At 43.6% G+C, this 17,212-nt stretch overlaps 1 protein-coding gene across 2 annotated transcripts in view; it reads left to right on the top strand.

Annotated features, from left to right (window-relative positions):
* Positions 1-16,098, top strand: part of gramd1bb (GRAM domain containing 1Bb) — a 60,181-nt gene extending 44,083 nt beyond the window's left edge. The window contains exons 4-20 of one of the 2 annotated variants that reach the window (XM_079166022.1): positions 321-341; positions 6,505-6,589; positions 7,079-7,182; positions 7,291-7,386; positions 7,616-7,696; positions 7,828-7,943; positions 8,799-8,961; positions 9,109-9,301; positions 9,466-9,609; positions 9,729-9,847; positions 9,958-10,100; positions 10,196-10,299; positions 10,497-10,797; positions 11,075-11,086; positions 11,248-11,355; positions 11,813-11,933; positions 13,013-16,098. In XM_079166022.1, coding sequence (XP_079022148.1) covers positions 321-341; positions 6,505-6,589; positions 7,079-7,182; positions 7,291-7,386; positions 7,616-7,696; positions 7,828-7,943; positions 8,799-8,961; positions 9,109-9,301; positions 9,466-9,609; positions 9,729-9,847; positions 9,958-10,100; positions 10,196-10,299; positions 10,497-10,797; positions 11,075-11,086; positions 11,248-11,355; positions 11,813-11,933; positions 13,013-13,102 — 2,001 coding nt within the window. In that variant the 3' untranslated portion in view covers positions 13,103-16,098. Of the gene's footprint in view, positions 1-320; positions 342-4,897; positions 5,112-6,504; positions 6,590-7,078; positions 7,183-7,290; positions 7,387-7,615; positions 7,697-7,827; positions 7,944-8,798; positions 8,962-9,108; positions 9,302-9,465; positions 9,610-9,728; positions 9,848-9,957; positions 10,101-10,195; positions 10,300-10,496; positions 10,798-11,074; positions 11,087-11,247; positions 11,356-11,812; positions 11,934-13,012 lie in introns of those variants that run through there. The other variant, XM_079166021.1, reaches the window with a different exon arrangement.
* The last annotated feature ends 1,114 nt before the right edge of the window (positions 16,099-17,212 follow it).

The raw sequence follows: 17,212 nt of genomic DNA, 5'->3' as shown, positions 1-17,212 counted from the left end.
AATTTCACCCTGCATCAACCTCAGCACTTTGAGGTTCAAAATCAAGCACGGTTCATACGAACAGTCGTTATTTGGCTTTTTGTTTTTTTTAAATAATGTTGATAACGTTCTGTAATTCCTGGCAGGAAAGAGTGTGAGGTACAGTTTGAGCTTCACGACCTGCTGTAACTTGTTGCTATCAGGTCGATCATATTTCCCTCTCTGTATGTCTGTATGAGCCCAAAACCCTGCTGCAGCATGTACACGTTTCACACAGTTAAATATACCTGTCTCTCTTTCTTTCTCTCTCTCTCTCTCTCTTTCTCTCTCTCTCTCCGCAGAAGAGCCAAAGCTGGTACAACGTAAGTCAGACCTTGTTTTTATTTACATTATCAACATATGTGAAGTCTTTTATGGGTGTATATGTGTGCTGGTGTGAGTTCACGTCAAGCTGATGACTCCTGGAAGTCTCCTTGAGTTGTTTTCAGTGGCAGGTGCTGCTTACGAGATGAAAGTTGTCGTCCTTGACCTTGTTTACTGGATTAGTGTGGGTTGCTGGTCCTCCAGGCGGCGATTAATAGCATGGGCTTAAAAGAGCAACAGGTGGCTCTTTCTGATGCAGGGAATCCAGGGAATGTGAAGACTACAGCATAGTTTTACCAAAGTTTCTTTTATAGAAAACAAAGCCAGGGTGCTGCGGTTTTATTTTGCACCACAAGATGGCGTGCTCACTCTATTTCTGGCTCCATAGTTGTTTTTTCATGTGGTGAGTTGCTGAACAACTCCTTAATGATTATGTTCAACCAACTTTTACATTGAAAAGCTGCCTGTTGTGTTAGTTAAGCCCACAGAGGGAGCAAGAACGAGAGCATTGGACTTTGAAACCCCACTTTCTCCTGAAGTGTGTTTATTGGTCTTTTTTTCCCATTTTATGTTTTTTTATTTATTTCTTAGTTTTTTATTTGATTTATTCCCTGTGTGTATACTCTTCCCCTTTCTCCCCAGCATGAAAGACAACACATCTTGAGAGTAAGCATGACTTGTATTCTTGTGCAACCCTCAATAACTTTCTTTCTCTCGCGCTCTGTATCTTGGTTGTCGGACCGCTGGAATGATGGCATCCCTCCTGCCTGTCTCTCATTCCATTGACTTCAATCAGTGTTGTTACCACCTAAATAGCAAAGCCACAACCTTGGAGGAGGTGATTTGACGTGTTGAAATAGACACGTATTAAATAATTGTCCAACTAAAGCACTTCAATTACAGAGTGATTCTTTTCTAGTGGTCTTACTTACTAAATTTGCATTGACCATATGTGTTCTGGATTTGTGTTTCACCAATCCCTTAGATGGTGATCAAAGGCCTGTCACCACTCAAACTTCTAATTCTGGTGCGCAACAGGTGGTAACAAGCCCACTGAGTTTCTCACTGTACTAAACGAATCAACAAACCGCCACAAGGGCCTCTGGACGAGCTTTGAATGCCTTTGAGCAACAGGGGAATGGAGCATGGTGCTATAAATCGTGGCATGTTTCCCTCCTGCCCGACTCCTGTTTCTGTGTCCGTGTCCTAAAAAAAAAATTACCATGGACACCAGGACATTTAGACTCGGGTTTGACAATCAACAGAAGATGCAGGGACCTTCCTGCCAATAAGGAAAATGGAGAACTGCCGTTGAGATGAAAAGAGGCTTGGTCCAAAGACACTTTAAGAACTTCTCTGATGCACCCAGCTAATTTGAGCCACTGACATTTCCTCTACTGACCCGCTACCTAGAAAGGTGCATCACAAGTAACAAGCTAGAGTTGACGTTGCTCTGACTAACAGATGCCAATATTTGCTGTAAGCTGGCAATCAGCACAGTATAAATCAAGTGTACAAGGTACCAGGACCACCTGCTCTTGTCATCAAAATACACTGCAAGACTGCAAATCCCCTTTTTGTATCCCCCCCCCCCCCCCGAACTGACATCGCCTACCATTAGGTCCCAAAATCTTTTTTTTCTTAACGGATAAATCTGGTGTTATCGTATGTTTTATTATCAACCAGTCCCATGAAAAGACCAAAACCAGAAATGAGTTTATCCTGCTCACAAGTATTGTGTGTGTAGTAAAAGACCTGATGTAGTTTATTCCTCCATGGCATAGATCTCTGATGGTGTCCAAAACACTAGTGCGGCATACTGTTGCCCCGTGTGACATTACCATGAACATGGGCAGAGCAGTTTATCTTGACTCAATCCCACATACCCCACCCTGCTCCCGGAAATGCTCAGGAGTGCAGCCTGTGTATTAATCCGCCGCTGAAAATAGTCCCCAACAAATACACTGTTTGCATCTTTTAGAGTAACATTAGCTCGGAACTACAGTGCCCAGCTGTTTTAGAAAAAGACTTAGCCTTTATAAAAGTGAATGTGTGGCCTACTAAAAGATGTATGTCTTCAGTTGGAGCCAGTGGGCTTATGGCTGGGTTCCATTAATAGAGTAGGATGAAAGATCAAGAGACGGACCGAGGCATCATTGGTTTTGGTCTTTCAATGGGAGTTCTTGACCGTAAGAAAAAATTACCACCAGTCTTAACCTTTAAAACAAGTGAAAAAATACCAACTAGTATGTCAGCTTTAGAGTACTTCACTCTAAAAGCTGAACAATAGACAACATGTCTTGTAGAGACGGATGTGATTATTTCTCAGTAGGGCTGTGTTCCTGACACCTCGTACACTCATCCTTACTCACACAATAAATACTGAAGCTCAATCAATAGAGTGTCCAATCGGTACCTTTAATCAGTTGGCTGTGACTGTATGTGTGGGTGTTTTACCCATCATGCACCTGCATGTAGGACGGCGTGTGCATGTGTGTATGTGTGCACCTCTACATGGCAATGATGATCTCCCATGGCACTGAAACCACAGTGATTACAAAAACCCACCCGTCCTAATGTGAGTTCTGAGCCTGTTAGAGATACGCACAGTGGCCATCTTTCTCCCACAGCCCTCTGATAGCGCCTGTTCATTCGCTTTGCATCTACACGAGTTTGTCGCAAATGCTTGCCGTGGCAACCGTACCCACCGGCTCCGGGAAGTTGGCAACAAGCGTGAAAACACTTGACAAACAGTGGCGCTGCGAGATTAGAACTCAGATCGATACACGCCCACGTACCTTGCCTGAATAGGATGGGAGTGTTATTAACAGGATAGACTCGCACACCTCGAGCCCCCATCCCCACGACAAACACTAAAACCCCACCCTGCTGTACAGTGCCAGTCTCTTCCATCTCCTAGTGTTTGTACACTGTTAATAGTTAACCGAATCCATAAACACTGCGTATCTGCAGTCCCACCTCATCCCAAGCCTCACGCTGTCACCTAAACACTGGGAAGCAGCATCGGTCACAATGGCCTCTTTCTTTGCTTGATTTATTGGAGAAAATGAACGGAGTGAGCAGGAAATAAAGGACTTCTATCAGCACGGACGGCACAAGTAATGCAACCTCATTTTGCTGAAATGTCATCCACATGATGTAAAGGCATTCTCAATCGGGGGAAGGCGGTTTCTTTCTTTTTTTTTTGAAGAGCTGTGCGTGAATGACCAGCACTGTTTTCCAAGAGGCCCACTGCTGAAGATTATTTCCCCATTTATTTTTCCTGCATCTCCTGAGTGACTGGTTAAAGTGAGGCCTGGGAAATAAACTGCAGAAGAAAGGGGGAAGTCGTGGTTGAATTCCAGCGCTCATATGTGGGCTACACATTGGCTTCATCCAGCAGAAGTCAATGAAATAAAAGCTGGAGTAACATACATTATTTTTTTTTATTGCTGCTGGGACCTCTATCACAATTCCCACCTTCTTGACCCTTGAAATATGTTTAGTTAAGAATAGTGGGAGGACGTGCACACCAATTGTTTTTTAAGCACTGCTAAAATAAGAACTGCAAGCTCTGCATCTTTCGTGCCTGCTAAGAGTAACAGAGGGTGATCAAGTATCACAAGCACATGAATGACCCCAATACCAAGGCGGGGAGAAAGGAGGGGGACGCCTCATACCATCAAAACAGCACCAATCTGATCTTTTTATACCTTTTTAGTTTGGTTTCCAGCAGCTCTTCTCACATGAAATGAAATGAATGATCACATGAAACGGATAGACAAAGAAATATTTACAAGTATGTCGGTCGGGCCACTTCACCCTGCGATGTGAGCTCTGGCCTGCAAACCAGTGCAGACCCTGTCAAGATTGATGGTGTTATTTTGCAGACGGAGGTAACTGGAGGTTATGCTCACATCTGTTCTCTGTAACTTAATCACTCGGACGGACAGCAAGACGGACTCAACGCATACTTCAGCAACTGGAAGCGTTCATTTCTCTCTTTTATTCAGTCCTGTTTTCTTTCCTTTTAGCGTCTTTCTTCCCAGCTACATATTTACTTTGGTGGAGAGGAGGGCTAATACAAACAAAGTCACTTCATTCTTGTCTGGTCGTAAAATTGGGTAATTACAAGGCACTCGGACCTGGAAAGCTCCCCACACACACACACACTCTGCTCACACACTTACCAGGAGGAGTAAGCTGGAAAAAAGGAAAAAGCTACTGGCATGATAATAAAGGACTTGTTGGCCGGGGTTACTAGAGGGCAACGGCCGTAACTCCTCTCCCTGTGTGTGTGAAAGGAAGAGAGAGAGAGAGAGAGAGAGAGAGAGAGACAGAGAACGACAGAGAGATACAAGGATCATGTGGCTGGAGTGTGCCGTGTCCACCGCTCAACGCTGAAAGGGAGCAGCACCCAAAACAGGGGGCGGATACTGCAGCTTGCTAACGCCTGGATTCTCGAGCTCTGTCTGCTCTTATTTTCCAAGCCCACTGCAAGTGACAAGTCCTCCGACGTCAGAAGAGCCCACTGGGCCCCCGTGTTGGAAAATACGCTGCCATCCAGGCGCCAAACCGGATCTGGGGCGGTGAATATGGAATTGGATGAGGATTGTACGATGTCAGACTGGGAGGCCGTGCTGGAGCTGGATGAGGCGTTGGCAGGGTGGCTCCTGCAGGGTCCCGCTAGAGGGGAGTGGGGTTGGGAGTGGGGCTGGACTGCCTCCGACCTCCAGGACCCCGAGTGGGACACTGAGGAGATCCCTGCTGTAAGTTGACCTCCACCCAAAGCGGAAAAACCACAAGGAGACGAGTGAAGAAAAATGATGTGGAAAAGTTTTTAAAAATGTTGGCATTTGGAGAGACTTATCGAGCTCTTTTTGGGCAACGTAAAGTCACGAGAGGGGTTCAGTTATAAGGCTTTCTAGCACTTTGTATTGTATGCTACTGTAAGCATTCTGTGGCATTTCCTCACTACGAAAGAAAACAAGTGGTTTGGTTATGACTCATAGCTATTTGAATTCTCCCAGAGCTCATAGAGGCCTGTTGTTTGCCGTGTTCATCAAGGTTACTGCGTGTGTGACCTGATGTGTGAACAGCGTAGGTGTGGTTTGGCTGTTTTTTGGTCACGGATGACGGTTGTATAAAACATCAACATGATGTTGTTTACGTTTAGACAGTTAAGTTAAATTCCAATCAACTATTAAGCGTTTTTCAGAGAAGTCCCTTACTCACACGTTTACAGAGCAGCGTTTCTCATCACCACACTTTTCTGAAAGGCAAATTGAAGTAGAAACCGATTCTCCCAAACAGTGTTTCAGTATTTCAAATGCTTTGTTTTGCAAGAAAGGCACTTTTTAATGTGTACAAGATGTTCTTTTTCAAAGAGAGAGAGGAGAGTTTTCCTTTTGTCTCGGCATACATCTTGTTACCGTATTGGCAGCTATTGTGTCCTGCTTTCCTGTTGAAGGAAAGCATCTGGCACAGACAGAGACAGAGATCCCTCAGTTTGGCACACATTTGGAGATTTTATTCATCACAGGCTCTCTCTGAAAATAATCAAGTTGGCCCGAAGCCAAACAAAGAAAAGTGTGATCATGTTGAATAGGAGGTTTTTGTTTATGACCAGGTTATTCAAACCCCCTATGCACAGTTTAGTTTGAGGTTTCATCAGTTGTCCTGCCCCTTGTCATTAGACAAAAGCCTCATTGTCGGACACAATAATGCAATTCTGAGGATGTGACTCATATTGCAAACGCTCATAGTCGTGGCAGCATGTGTATTGAATGATCCGCAGCGGGCTGATGTTTTGGAATTGCGCTTTGTTATTGAGTGTCGGCAAGATGCCCGTTCAGGCCACATATGTACCTGTGCTTGCCATTCACTACACATCCATTTCCAGAGCCTGTCAAAGCCACCCACAGAGTGAAATCCATGGTATGAAGAGAGTCAACAAGACATCCCGATCACACCACCTGTGGGTGGTTTTACGAGGTTATCTCACATGCTCACGGAAACGATTAACTCGGGGGGCGGGGCTGCGTCTGTGCGACGGATACCACTCTTGTGAGTGAGCGAGAGTCAGAGAGCATGAAGAGTGTTTGAGTTTTAGAAGCATACGTGCGCGGTGGTGTGTTTTTCTGACTCCGCCTGTCACTGCAGGTGCTGAGCCCGACATACAAGCAGCGCAATGAGGACTTTAGGAAACTCTTCAAGCAGCTCCCTGACACAGAGAGACTCATTGTGGGTAAGTTGACGCTAGTTTTAGGGTGCAACTAAGTTATTAGTCATCAGAAAATGATGAATCCTTACCCCTTGTAAGGATTCAATAATCAACAATCAACAATAATAACATCAGTGTTGTTGATGAGTTCTTGCATGATTTTCCCAACTCTCTAATGAATACAGTGATTGTAATAATACAACTCTAGGGTAAAACTGAGCTCATGGTTCATGAGTTGAGCTTCATGATTTGGTTGTGATGATTTCACAGCAAATAAACAAGATACACACACACAAGGGGAATGCTGAAATGCTCTGCAGTGAGATTTCTTTGTGACTGTGATCTAATTATTCTGATTGGACATCAGCATGTTCTAATATCTGATCTATTATTGAGCAATTTTCTGCCTTAGTGATGTAGTTTCTCTGTGGTGTAATTTTGCATCAAACTTAAGAGTGTGGCGGTATCTTTTATTTCTTTTTTTTCTGATCACGTGGCGTCTTTATGCTCCAGACTACTCCTGTGCTCTTCAACGGGACATCCTCCTGCAGGGACGACTCTACCTCTCCGAGAACTGGATCTGTTTCTATAGCAACATCTTCCGCTGGGAAACGCTGGTATGCTGGTTAACGCTCCGGACCCTCTGTGTATTCCCATGCTTCTTATACTGGCAGTATTGGGTCACACCTAATTGTGTGCATTTTTTCATGCGTGTGTGTGTGTAGCTGACAGTGCGGCTAAAGGACATCTGCTCAATGACAAAAGAGAAGACTGCCCGCCTCATTCCCAATGCCATCCAGGTCTGCACGGACACTGAGAAGGTAAACAATACAGGGCGACGATGTTTTAAGTATAATTATCTTCGCTTAAAGAGACTGTCGGGAAGCCTTGAGGTACAAAGTTTGGCTGTTAACAGCGAATACTGGAGAATAGTTGGCAAGATATTAATGCCCAACACCGCTGCCACGAATTGAAGTAATCTGGAATAGACGAGTTATTTCATTCAAGTGCTCGCCAGACTCGTACATAATGACAATATATGTTTCACAGCACTTTTTCAGCTCCTTTGGAGCCAGAGACAGGACTTACATGATGATGTTCAGACTGTGGCAGAATGCGCTGCTGGACAAGGTGAGCAGAAATCTGATCTGCTGGTTTGTGATTCTGTTAATATTAGAGAGAGTTGATCATAATAATTATAATTTTTCATTTTAATTTTAATTTTTCTTCTTCTCACTGATCTATGTTGTTGCCTCTTGCAGCCCCTGTGCCCCAAAGAACTGTGGCACTTTGTTCATCAGTGCTATGGCAACGAGCTGGGCCTAACGAGCGACGATGAGGACTATGTCCCCCCTGATGATGACTTCAACACCATGGGGTGAGTCTATTGATGCTGCATCGTCGGTTACTGTGTTTACTACATTACAAACACCTTTCAGTCGAGTACCTAATTGCCCCAAATTACAAATGAGTTAAGAGAGTGCAATACGAGCTGTAAGAAGCAGTACTCGCACGCTCAGTCGCATACAAGCATGCACGCTCTCTCGCCAGCTCTCTCTCAACTTGAGAAACGCATTTAACATCCTTCTCAGCTTCTCTGCTAATTTGTAGCATTTGATTTTAACTTTAAAGCTGCACATCAAACACTGCATTCTTCTGAAGGCTTTAAAGATCCTTCCCTGCTCCGTCTCTTCCGTCATTTGAGTTTTTCCCTTCATGTCTAAAGTGAATTCACAAGGTGAAATAAATAGAGAGCGGTGGTTTGACTCTATTTGGTATACACAGTGCACTCACAAGTGTCTGAAGTTTTACTGTCGACTCGCCTTTGAGGAGACGTGGGCTCTGTATGTGAGCCGAGCGACTGGACAGAACCCGGGTGAACTCAGTGTGAGAGGAAAGCTTTACTTCAAAGGCTGAACTGAGGTCAAACGAGATGGCCCCGAAGGGATTGTGACTTTGTTAACGAGAGAGAACCGTCTACATGGCTATTAGTCAAGGGAAGTGGAGATCATTTGTACTTGTTCTTCATACGTATAGACTTGTTAAAAAAAAAGAATTTCATTTGAACACAGATTCATATGCACACAAGTATATGAAGCCAACTTTGCTGTGAGTGTCTTTTACCACAAGTTAGCCAAACCCTGCTTAACACAGGTTTTACAAGAACCTCATTTCACAGTGTGAGATAACTGAGCAAATTTCCCGCCTTTCGCTGGTCTCTGGTCACCTTCAGGTTCAGTGAAGAGATTCCCAACGAAGAGAATGAGATCAACAATGACAACTTGTCTAAGAGCAGCGCTGACGCCAAGCCTGAGGGGAGCCCTACTCCGCTACATAAGAAGATGGTTCCAAACAGCACCATGCCCAGCCCAGGCAACCATGACGCACCCATCACTGTAAGTTACACACACACACACGCATATATCCATTAATACATGTTGAATGGACTGCCACACCTATATGGGTCAGAAGAACTACAGGACATTTCCATGACAGGGAAACATTATTGATGTGATTGATCCTCATGTTCTTCTTTTCTCCAGTTTGACCTCCCAGCAGAAGAGTATGCAGACTGCCTACCGGACGGCGAGCTGCTTGCGCTGCCCCTTTTGTTGGAAGAGAGGAACATTGATACCAGCGGGCCTGGTGGTCCTGTCCCCTCACCGTCTCTGGACTTCAACGACAACGAAGACATCCCGACTGAGCTCAGTGACTCCTCGGAAACACACGACGAGGGTAACTGCACAGAACATGACATGACTGCATAATCTAGTGGAAAGACTTTTACGGGTTTTTACCTCTCATAACAGTATGATGTCGATGACGCTAGTGACAAGATTTGAAAACAGACTTGTGAAGACACCTCTGAATTGATTTGCCATCTCATCTTGGACACACAGGTGAAGTGCAGGCCTTTCATGAGGATCTGAATGGCAGGCAGCACATCAACGAGATCTACAAGTTGAGTGTGGACAAGCTCTACGGGATCCTCTTCACAGAGTCGGAGTTCATGAGTGACTTCATGGAACAGAGGCGATTCTCAGGTGAGTGTTTCTGATGCGTCCACGCCCCGACCCCTGATCTCTCTGGAGTAAAAGGCAGACCAAAAAAGGTGGTCGCTGCAGGCATCGCGAATTAACCCTCTCATCGCGTTGCTGTTTAGATGTGGTGTACCACCCGTGGAAGAAAGAGGAGGCTGGGAACCAGACGAGAGAAATCATGTACACCATCTCGCTGTCCAACCCGCTGGCCCCCAAAACGGCCACAGTCATCGAGACACAGGTACGGTCGACTCTTGCATCTCAGAAACGTTGCTTAGTTGTTCATACATGAGTTTGAGACGGCTTTCAGAATGACAATCAATTAAACCATGTTTCCTTTTCTTTGATCAGACTCTGTACAAAGCCAGCCAGGAAAGTGAGTGCTACATCATCGACGCTGAGGTCATCACGCATGACGTGCCCTACCACGATTACTTCTACACCCTCAACCGCTACATGCTCACCAGGGTGGCCAAGAACAAGTGTCGGTTACGGTGAGTAAGACGCTCGAACGAGACGTCGCGTTATGTTCAATTCTTAGTGAACAACTTAACCTTTTGATTTTACTCAATCTAATATTTACTCTCAGGGTATCGACAGAGCTGCGCTACAGGAAGCAGCCGTGGGGGCTGGTGAAAGGCTTCATAGAGAAAAACTTCTGGAGCGGACTAGAAGAGAACTTCCGCCATCTAGGTAAACCTGAGTGTTTGTTTGTTTGTTTGTTCTGATATTGTGTGTTATGTTTTTTGGAAATTTGAGTCTCACATTTGAAGTATTTTTGAGCTATTATCAAAGAGAGAGAAGATGGGAATGAACAGATACTTCACAACAGGTCTAGCAATCTCAAAGTGAATCTATGAATGTGTAACAGCTGTCTTCTTCCCTCTCAGAGTTGGAGCTGTCCAAGCTGGAGGACTTACTGACCGAGGCCCACCAGCTGTCTCCGAAGGCCAAGGTGGTGAAAAACTCCACGGTGAGGCGGAAGAAGAGGCCACTCCCCCACATGCGCAGCCAGCTTCTGGACGAGGCGCTCAGCCCCGTCACCACGCCGACAGATGAGGAAGTGATTCAGAGGATCAAACAAGTGGCCGGCTCCACGCAAACCAGACACCAGAGTCCAGAACACCATCACCTGCCAGGAGGCCTTGCTCTGTACAGCGTCTCCAAATTGCTGCTCATCATCAGCTTTGTGTACGCAACTCATCTCAAAACACACACACGATCCCTGGGATGCTTGTTTGTGTGGCCACAGGGATGCAGATACATTCAACACATGCTCATTTCACATATGTTAAAACAGAGAATTCTCTCTGAGTCACGTTTCATGATTTCATCTTTTTTCTTTCTCCAGTAAGCTCTGTGCGTTTTTTGTCTGATTTACAGTTCAACTTTTGTTTTCTTCTTAATATCTCATTGTTGGTGTCTTGAGTGTAACCTCTCTCTCCTCTCCTCTCATTGCCATCCATAGGATCTGTCTAAGGTACATAATGTGATTAGCCAGCATAGCCAGATGAATATGTTGAAAAGTATTGCCAGCATAGATTGTCATTGCCATGTACAGACGAGCTACTTAAAGGCACCATGAATGAATCCCAATGCAAAGGGGAGGACTCATTTGTTTTCCTTCTTGCCCTCCTTCAGCCTGGTCCTGCTGGTGTTCCTCAACATGATGCTCTTCTACAAGCTGTGGATGCTGGAGTACTCCGCACAGTCCTTAACAACTTGGCAAGGTCTGCGGCTTCATGAAAGGTACACACACACACACACATAAACAAGTGTACACACAGCTAAAATGTTAGCACCCGTCATTAATACAGAACTAATTTATGAAAGAGATCCAATCTGGTTGATTTATACTTTGGACATTTTAGAATGCAAAGAAAACGTTCTCTATCGCTGCAGAGATAAGACTGAATGTAGGTCTATTTGCCCAAAAGGCAGTCACTACTATACACATACAGTTACAGACATACACACACACACACACACACACACACACACATTAAACTATATCCATATGGCCGTTGACGTGTGTGACAGGAAAACATGGAGCTTCTAAAATTACCCCTGAATAGCTCCGGGCCTACTGAAACAATTTACCAAATTGTTTTCTGGCAAGTCCTTCCAAATGGAAGTCACGCTCGAGTGGCTGCACAACTGATGTTGCTAATGTGTGTGTGCGTATGTGTGCACGTGTGTTTCCCAGTAAACTGCCTCAGACGCAGATGGAGTGGGCCCAGCTCCTGGAGGCGCAGCAGCGTTTCCATGATGCCGAGCTGCAGAAGTGGAGGGAGATTATCAAGTCGTCGGTTGTGCTGCTAGACCAGGTACACAAAGACACACTTTCAAAATCATGTCAGAACTGTGATGTGATGTTAAATAATAAACCGACTCCCAGAGAGTGGCTGCTTTTGAGTAGGGTATTGGGTGACTAGAAACAGAACATACTGTATTTAATGGTTATTTTAGCCTTTTTGCCAAGTGCACTACTTCATGATACTGTATACAGTATATGACCAGTTTGGCACTGAAAAAGGCATTACATCCACCACTGAGAGAGGGCGCCTGTGAGCCAGTAAACCGGAACTAGTGGCCATACAAAGGCTGTTACACATCGTAACAACAGAGGTTGAAAAAAGAGTCACACCTCTTCTGCTTAGTGCAGGAGGTTGTGGGTATATGAGTCTATTGGACCATTGCCACTACAATCAGTGGAGAAACTGATGCAATATAATGGAATTTATATGCAAAACAGTGAGTCTAGAAAGAAGCTAATGCCTAATGATTCTGAGATGGCAAAAAGAGACATTTATTGTTCATGTTTGAGGTTGCTGATTTTTTTTTTTTCTTCTACCGTTTAAGTCCATTGTGCTTGAAAAATCTCACTATGATACAACATTGTATACAGTCTTCTGGTTATCCTCAAGAATCATAAAAAACAACAAAATAGCGCCATGAATGAGAGTCATTTTTTGCAACCCCTTGAAGTTATTCCTTGAGGATGCCAGAGTTTTCAAATTATGGAGGTATCTCATCAAGAGCTAACAATAAAATATATATATCAGTCAACCTCAGGTAGGAGCCTCTCCACCCTGGAGAGCATGAGTGGAATTTTATTCCATATCTGATACAAATTCCAGGAATCTTTTGCATATATGCTGACCTGGTGCTAAGTTTTCAAAAGCAGCCAATGATTGAATATAACCTGTATAGAAATTAACTTTAGGGAAGCCACTGAATAACCTTCCTACCTTCACAAATGAATGACCACCACTTCTAATAGTTGCCCAATGGTAACAACGTCTGCAGCACCATGGGGAAAATTGTTCATTTAATAACTTTAAAGGAAGAGAGGAAATTGTCACTGTCGTTGATAAACCAGCTAACTCTTATTACTCTTCTTTAGATGAAAGACTCGTTATTGAACCTCCAGCGAGGCATTGGTTTAAGGGACTACAGCTCCGAGGCTGAGGAGAAGAGAAGTCGTTATCACTGACACACCGCCAACAAGGCCATGAGGGCATGCTGTGCAATATACTGTAGGACCTGTTTTGTTTGTGAACCAGTATGAGGGCAGCAGCAAGACAGAAAGAGAGGACAGAGGGGGAGGCGAGACCAACGGTGAGCTGGTCTGATGGACACAAAGAGGGCAGCCCTTGTCTCCAGCGCACAGAGGTTGAAACCTTCGGGAGGAGGAAATCACGGACAGAAAGTGCCCCTTTCACACACAGGACTGAGGTGTCCCCAACATCACTGAGGCATTGTGGGAAGGTGCTCCTTCTCTACACCTGTGGGATGAACCGTTTTCTTCTACTCTCTTATTTCCAAGTGCATCCTACTGTAAGCCATGTCGACCAGAGAGTCGGGAGAGAGAAAGGAGGAAAACTACTGCATGCATTTAGACAACCTAGCTCCCCTCAGTCAGTGTTAATGTGGTCCAGTTCCAGTCTATGTGTCACAAAAAAAAAAAAAAGAAGAACAGAAGACGAGGAGAGATTGAGTCGAAGAAAGGGGGGTCCTTTCGAGTCTTACTGGCTGTCTACACTCTCTAGACTGTTCCAAACCAATCATCCCTCTAGAGGTCCGCGCTGCAGCGTCCCTTTAGTGAACCTCCATGTGATCAAAGTACAGAATCCTTCCACAACCAAAAAGGAAAAGACGTGTTGCAGCTGGGAGCTCAGCTTCACCGATAAGTCCCCATTGCCTTGTTTGAACCTGGCCCGTGTGGTCTCCGTCAGGGCTGGTTCCCTGTCAGACTGTTGCGTTGAAATATTTATAAGTAGAATCTAAAGACAGATGAGACCTAAAGCCAGTACTTTTAACCTTACACACGATTCACTTAATCAGTTGCCCCAGCCACATTGTCAGCTACCTTACATTGCATAGTTCCTCATCCTTCTAATGGAGTAGAATGTATCAGCCTGGACAAAAAGGCCAGACTTTGATCACAACTTATTCATTTTTGAAAAAGGGGGAGCTGCAGCCAGACCAATAGGGAGATCTGTGTTCTTACATGTTTTATTACTAAACTGTGACTATATCTCTTTAAAAATGTTTCAAATTAGAAAGAATTCTATGAATATATTTGAAATATATAAGAATATTTCATTATTTAATATATATATATTTCAAAATATATAAACATTACCTATATTTATTGTTAATTTATGTAAATAAAGAAATTATCAGAGCTCTAGACCAGTTAAAGAATTTCTAACAAAAAGTGTTTTCTTCTAAAAATGCATGCCAGATATGTCTGTGACATGTCGAGTGTGCAAGTATGATTCTGCATTTGCGCGATTATATTCGCGCACGAGTGTGTGAGTGCGAGAGAGAGAGAGTGTGTGTGTGTGTGTATGTGTGTGTGTGTGTGTGTGTGTGTGTGTGTGTGTGTGAGTGCATGCATGCGTGCGTGTGTGCACAAGTGTGTTGGTGTAAAGTGTGACATTTTTACCATTCCACACTTGTATGTTTCTTATTTTTTCTTTTCTGGCTCCTGCAGCCAGACTGCCTTTTTTAATGCTAATGCGTTTGGATGCTGCCTTGCATTAGCCCCACCAGGGTACCGTTTACAATTGAAGAGTTTTGTTCCAAAATGACATATCCAACATTTGAAGACAAAGTCACACCTACTTTTACAAAAGGTTGGATTGCTTAGACAATTCAGTGTTTGACACATACTAAGTAGCTGAAATCCACGGTTTACAAAAAGAAGGAGACAGAATTGATCACCTAAATTTTAAGATGAACTTGATTATTTTTTTCTTGTAAATGGATATATAACATTTTGGAGATGAACCCTTCATTTGCCCTCTATGAGCAACTCTTTGTTCCCGTCACCACATTGGTGGCTTGACGACTCTTTCCTGAAAGGAATAGTTTTCAAGTTTTCAAATTCACTTCCTTGCCAAAGGTTAGGTGAAGATCGATACCATTCTCATGGCTGTACGCTAAATATGAAGCTACAGCCAAAAGCCACTTAGCTTAGCAAGCGGTTTCCTCCTGTTTCCAGTCTTCATGCTAAACCAACCTTCTCCTGGCTCTACTGTCTAGCCGCCAGTTAGCTTAGCTAATAGCTGAGTTATGGTCCAGACTAGCCAGGCTAGCTGTTTCCTCTTTTTTTCATTGTTTATGATAAGCTAACCACCTCCGAGCTGTAGCTTTATATGTAGCGTGCGTATGTTAGAGTGGTATCAATCGTCTCGTATAACTCTCGGCAAAAAAGCAAATAAGCGTTTTTCCAAAACTGTCAAACTATTCCTATAAAAGCACCTACTTCATCCCATATTATACTCTGTCTGTCTTTGAAGCATGAAAATTAACTTTACGCAACTCAATTGAACCAAAAGAAAGACTCCACGAATGATCATGTTGTTTTAACTGGGTTTGGTGCGGCAAAGAGCATCTCTTAAGAGTTTGTCAACAGAGACCACTGATAGCTGACAGACTTTAGTGATGAAAACACTTCCAAATATGAAAAGAAATTGTGTTTTAAAAAAAATGTAAAAAGGAGAGAGCGAAAGTGAAGCACTTTAAGGCCTTTTCAGGTAGAGAATGAAAGAAAGAAATGGCTGCCGTTTAGTTTGGAAGTGATTGCATGGCTGAGGAAACTTTTTGTTTTAGTTCATTTGACAATCACACTGAGGATCGACAACTTTACAAACTCATGAGAACGTCTGGCTTGATTTTAACCCTGCTGGTTTGTCATTGCCCACAGATTACTTCTATTCAACATGCAAATCTCTTTCAATGTCACATCCCAAAGCCCAATCTGAGGCCGACACACTTACTTGTCTATTTCAGTGCGAGGCAAAATGAGTGATTTGTATGAGGGAATTGTATCTTTACTTTGTGCCTGCATGGCGTGTTACTGACTGACTTAATGAGAGCAGCAGAAAAGCTTCAGGATTGGACCCCTGCTGTGTGTGTGTGTGTGTGTGTGTGTGTGTGTGTGTGTGTGTGTGTGTGTGTGTGTGTGTGTGTGTGTGTGTGTGTGTGTGTGTGTGTGTGTGTGTGTGTGTGTGTGTGTGTGTGTGTGTGTGTGTGTGTGTGTGTGAATATTACATTTGAAGAAGGCACTGAGTAATGATAACGCTTGGGAACCTTGAGACCTGAATGTTAGTGGAAATGTTTTCTGTTTTATAGAAATCACTTTCACAACCCTGATGACACTGAAAGATTATATTGAAGCTATGCTTTATGTATGTGAAGGTACAGAAATGTCATATATATATATATATAAAATATATATATATATATATATGAAAGTGTGATTGAAATGCTTTAAAATGTTTGTTTTTCAAAGTGTATGATGAAATGGATTTTTCTTTTCTTTCCAGATGCTTGAATTATGTTTTTTGGTTTTAAAAATGGCAAACATTCTCATACTGTTTTGAACGAGACATGGTCAATACTTGATTAAGTTGGTTGTGCTCCCCAATTCTGGTTTTATTGACCTGATTTCAATGTTGGGACACTGGAATTTTATTTCCCTGTCGGGGCTGAGTGAAATCGTTTATATGGACCGACTCATTTTAATATTGAACTACGGTAAAACGCTCATCCTCCTCAGTCCAATTTAGATCTTCACTCGAGCCTCCAAAGAACCGTCACAGCAGAGCTGAATTTAACTTCTTCAATCGTAACAATTATGCAAATTAAATATTTAGCTTACCTTCATCATTCCCTTGTTTCTTATTGAATCCAACTCATTTGGCTTTAAGTAATCTGAGCTACGACCACTCACAGGTAACACCTGTCTGCACAGTTATCTGCGTTACACGAATGATTGTATGATTGCTATTGCTGCTCAGCTGTGGACCCAAGGTGACCTGAGAGTTCTGGATGCCACCGTGTTTAGTCACTGACAACTAATGAATTCATTGACTGTATTAATTGGCATTTGCCTTGCTTGTGACAGACCTGGCGAGACATCGGTGCCACCCATAGAACACAGCACTAGCTAACGGCATCGGTTAACACTCCACGATTGGAATCGCACACACAACATGCTGAAAATGACCACTGATCAAACGCTCCTCTTCGAGTGTGTCTTCAAAAGATATGTACTGGTGTAGTTCTGTTCAAAAAGAATTCTACTGTATGT

This window comes from Pholis gunnellus, assembly GCF_910591455.1.
Source record: "Pholis gunnellus genome assembly, chromosome: 9".
Taxonomy (NCBI): domain Eukaryota; kingdom Metazoa; phylum Chordata; class Actinopteri; order Perciformes; family Pholidae; genus Pholis; species Pholis gunnellus.
The sequence above is the reverse complement of the archived record's forward strand: the minus strand, read 5'-3'. Positions and strand labels throughout refer to the sequence as shown.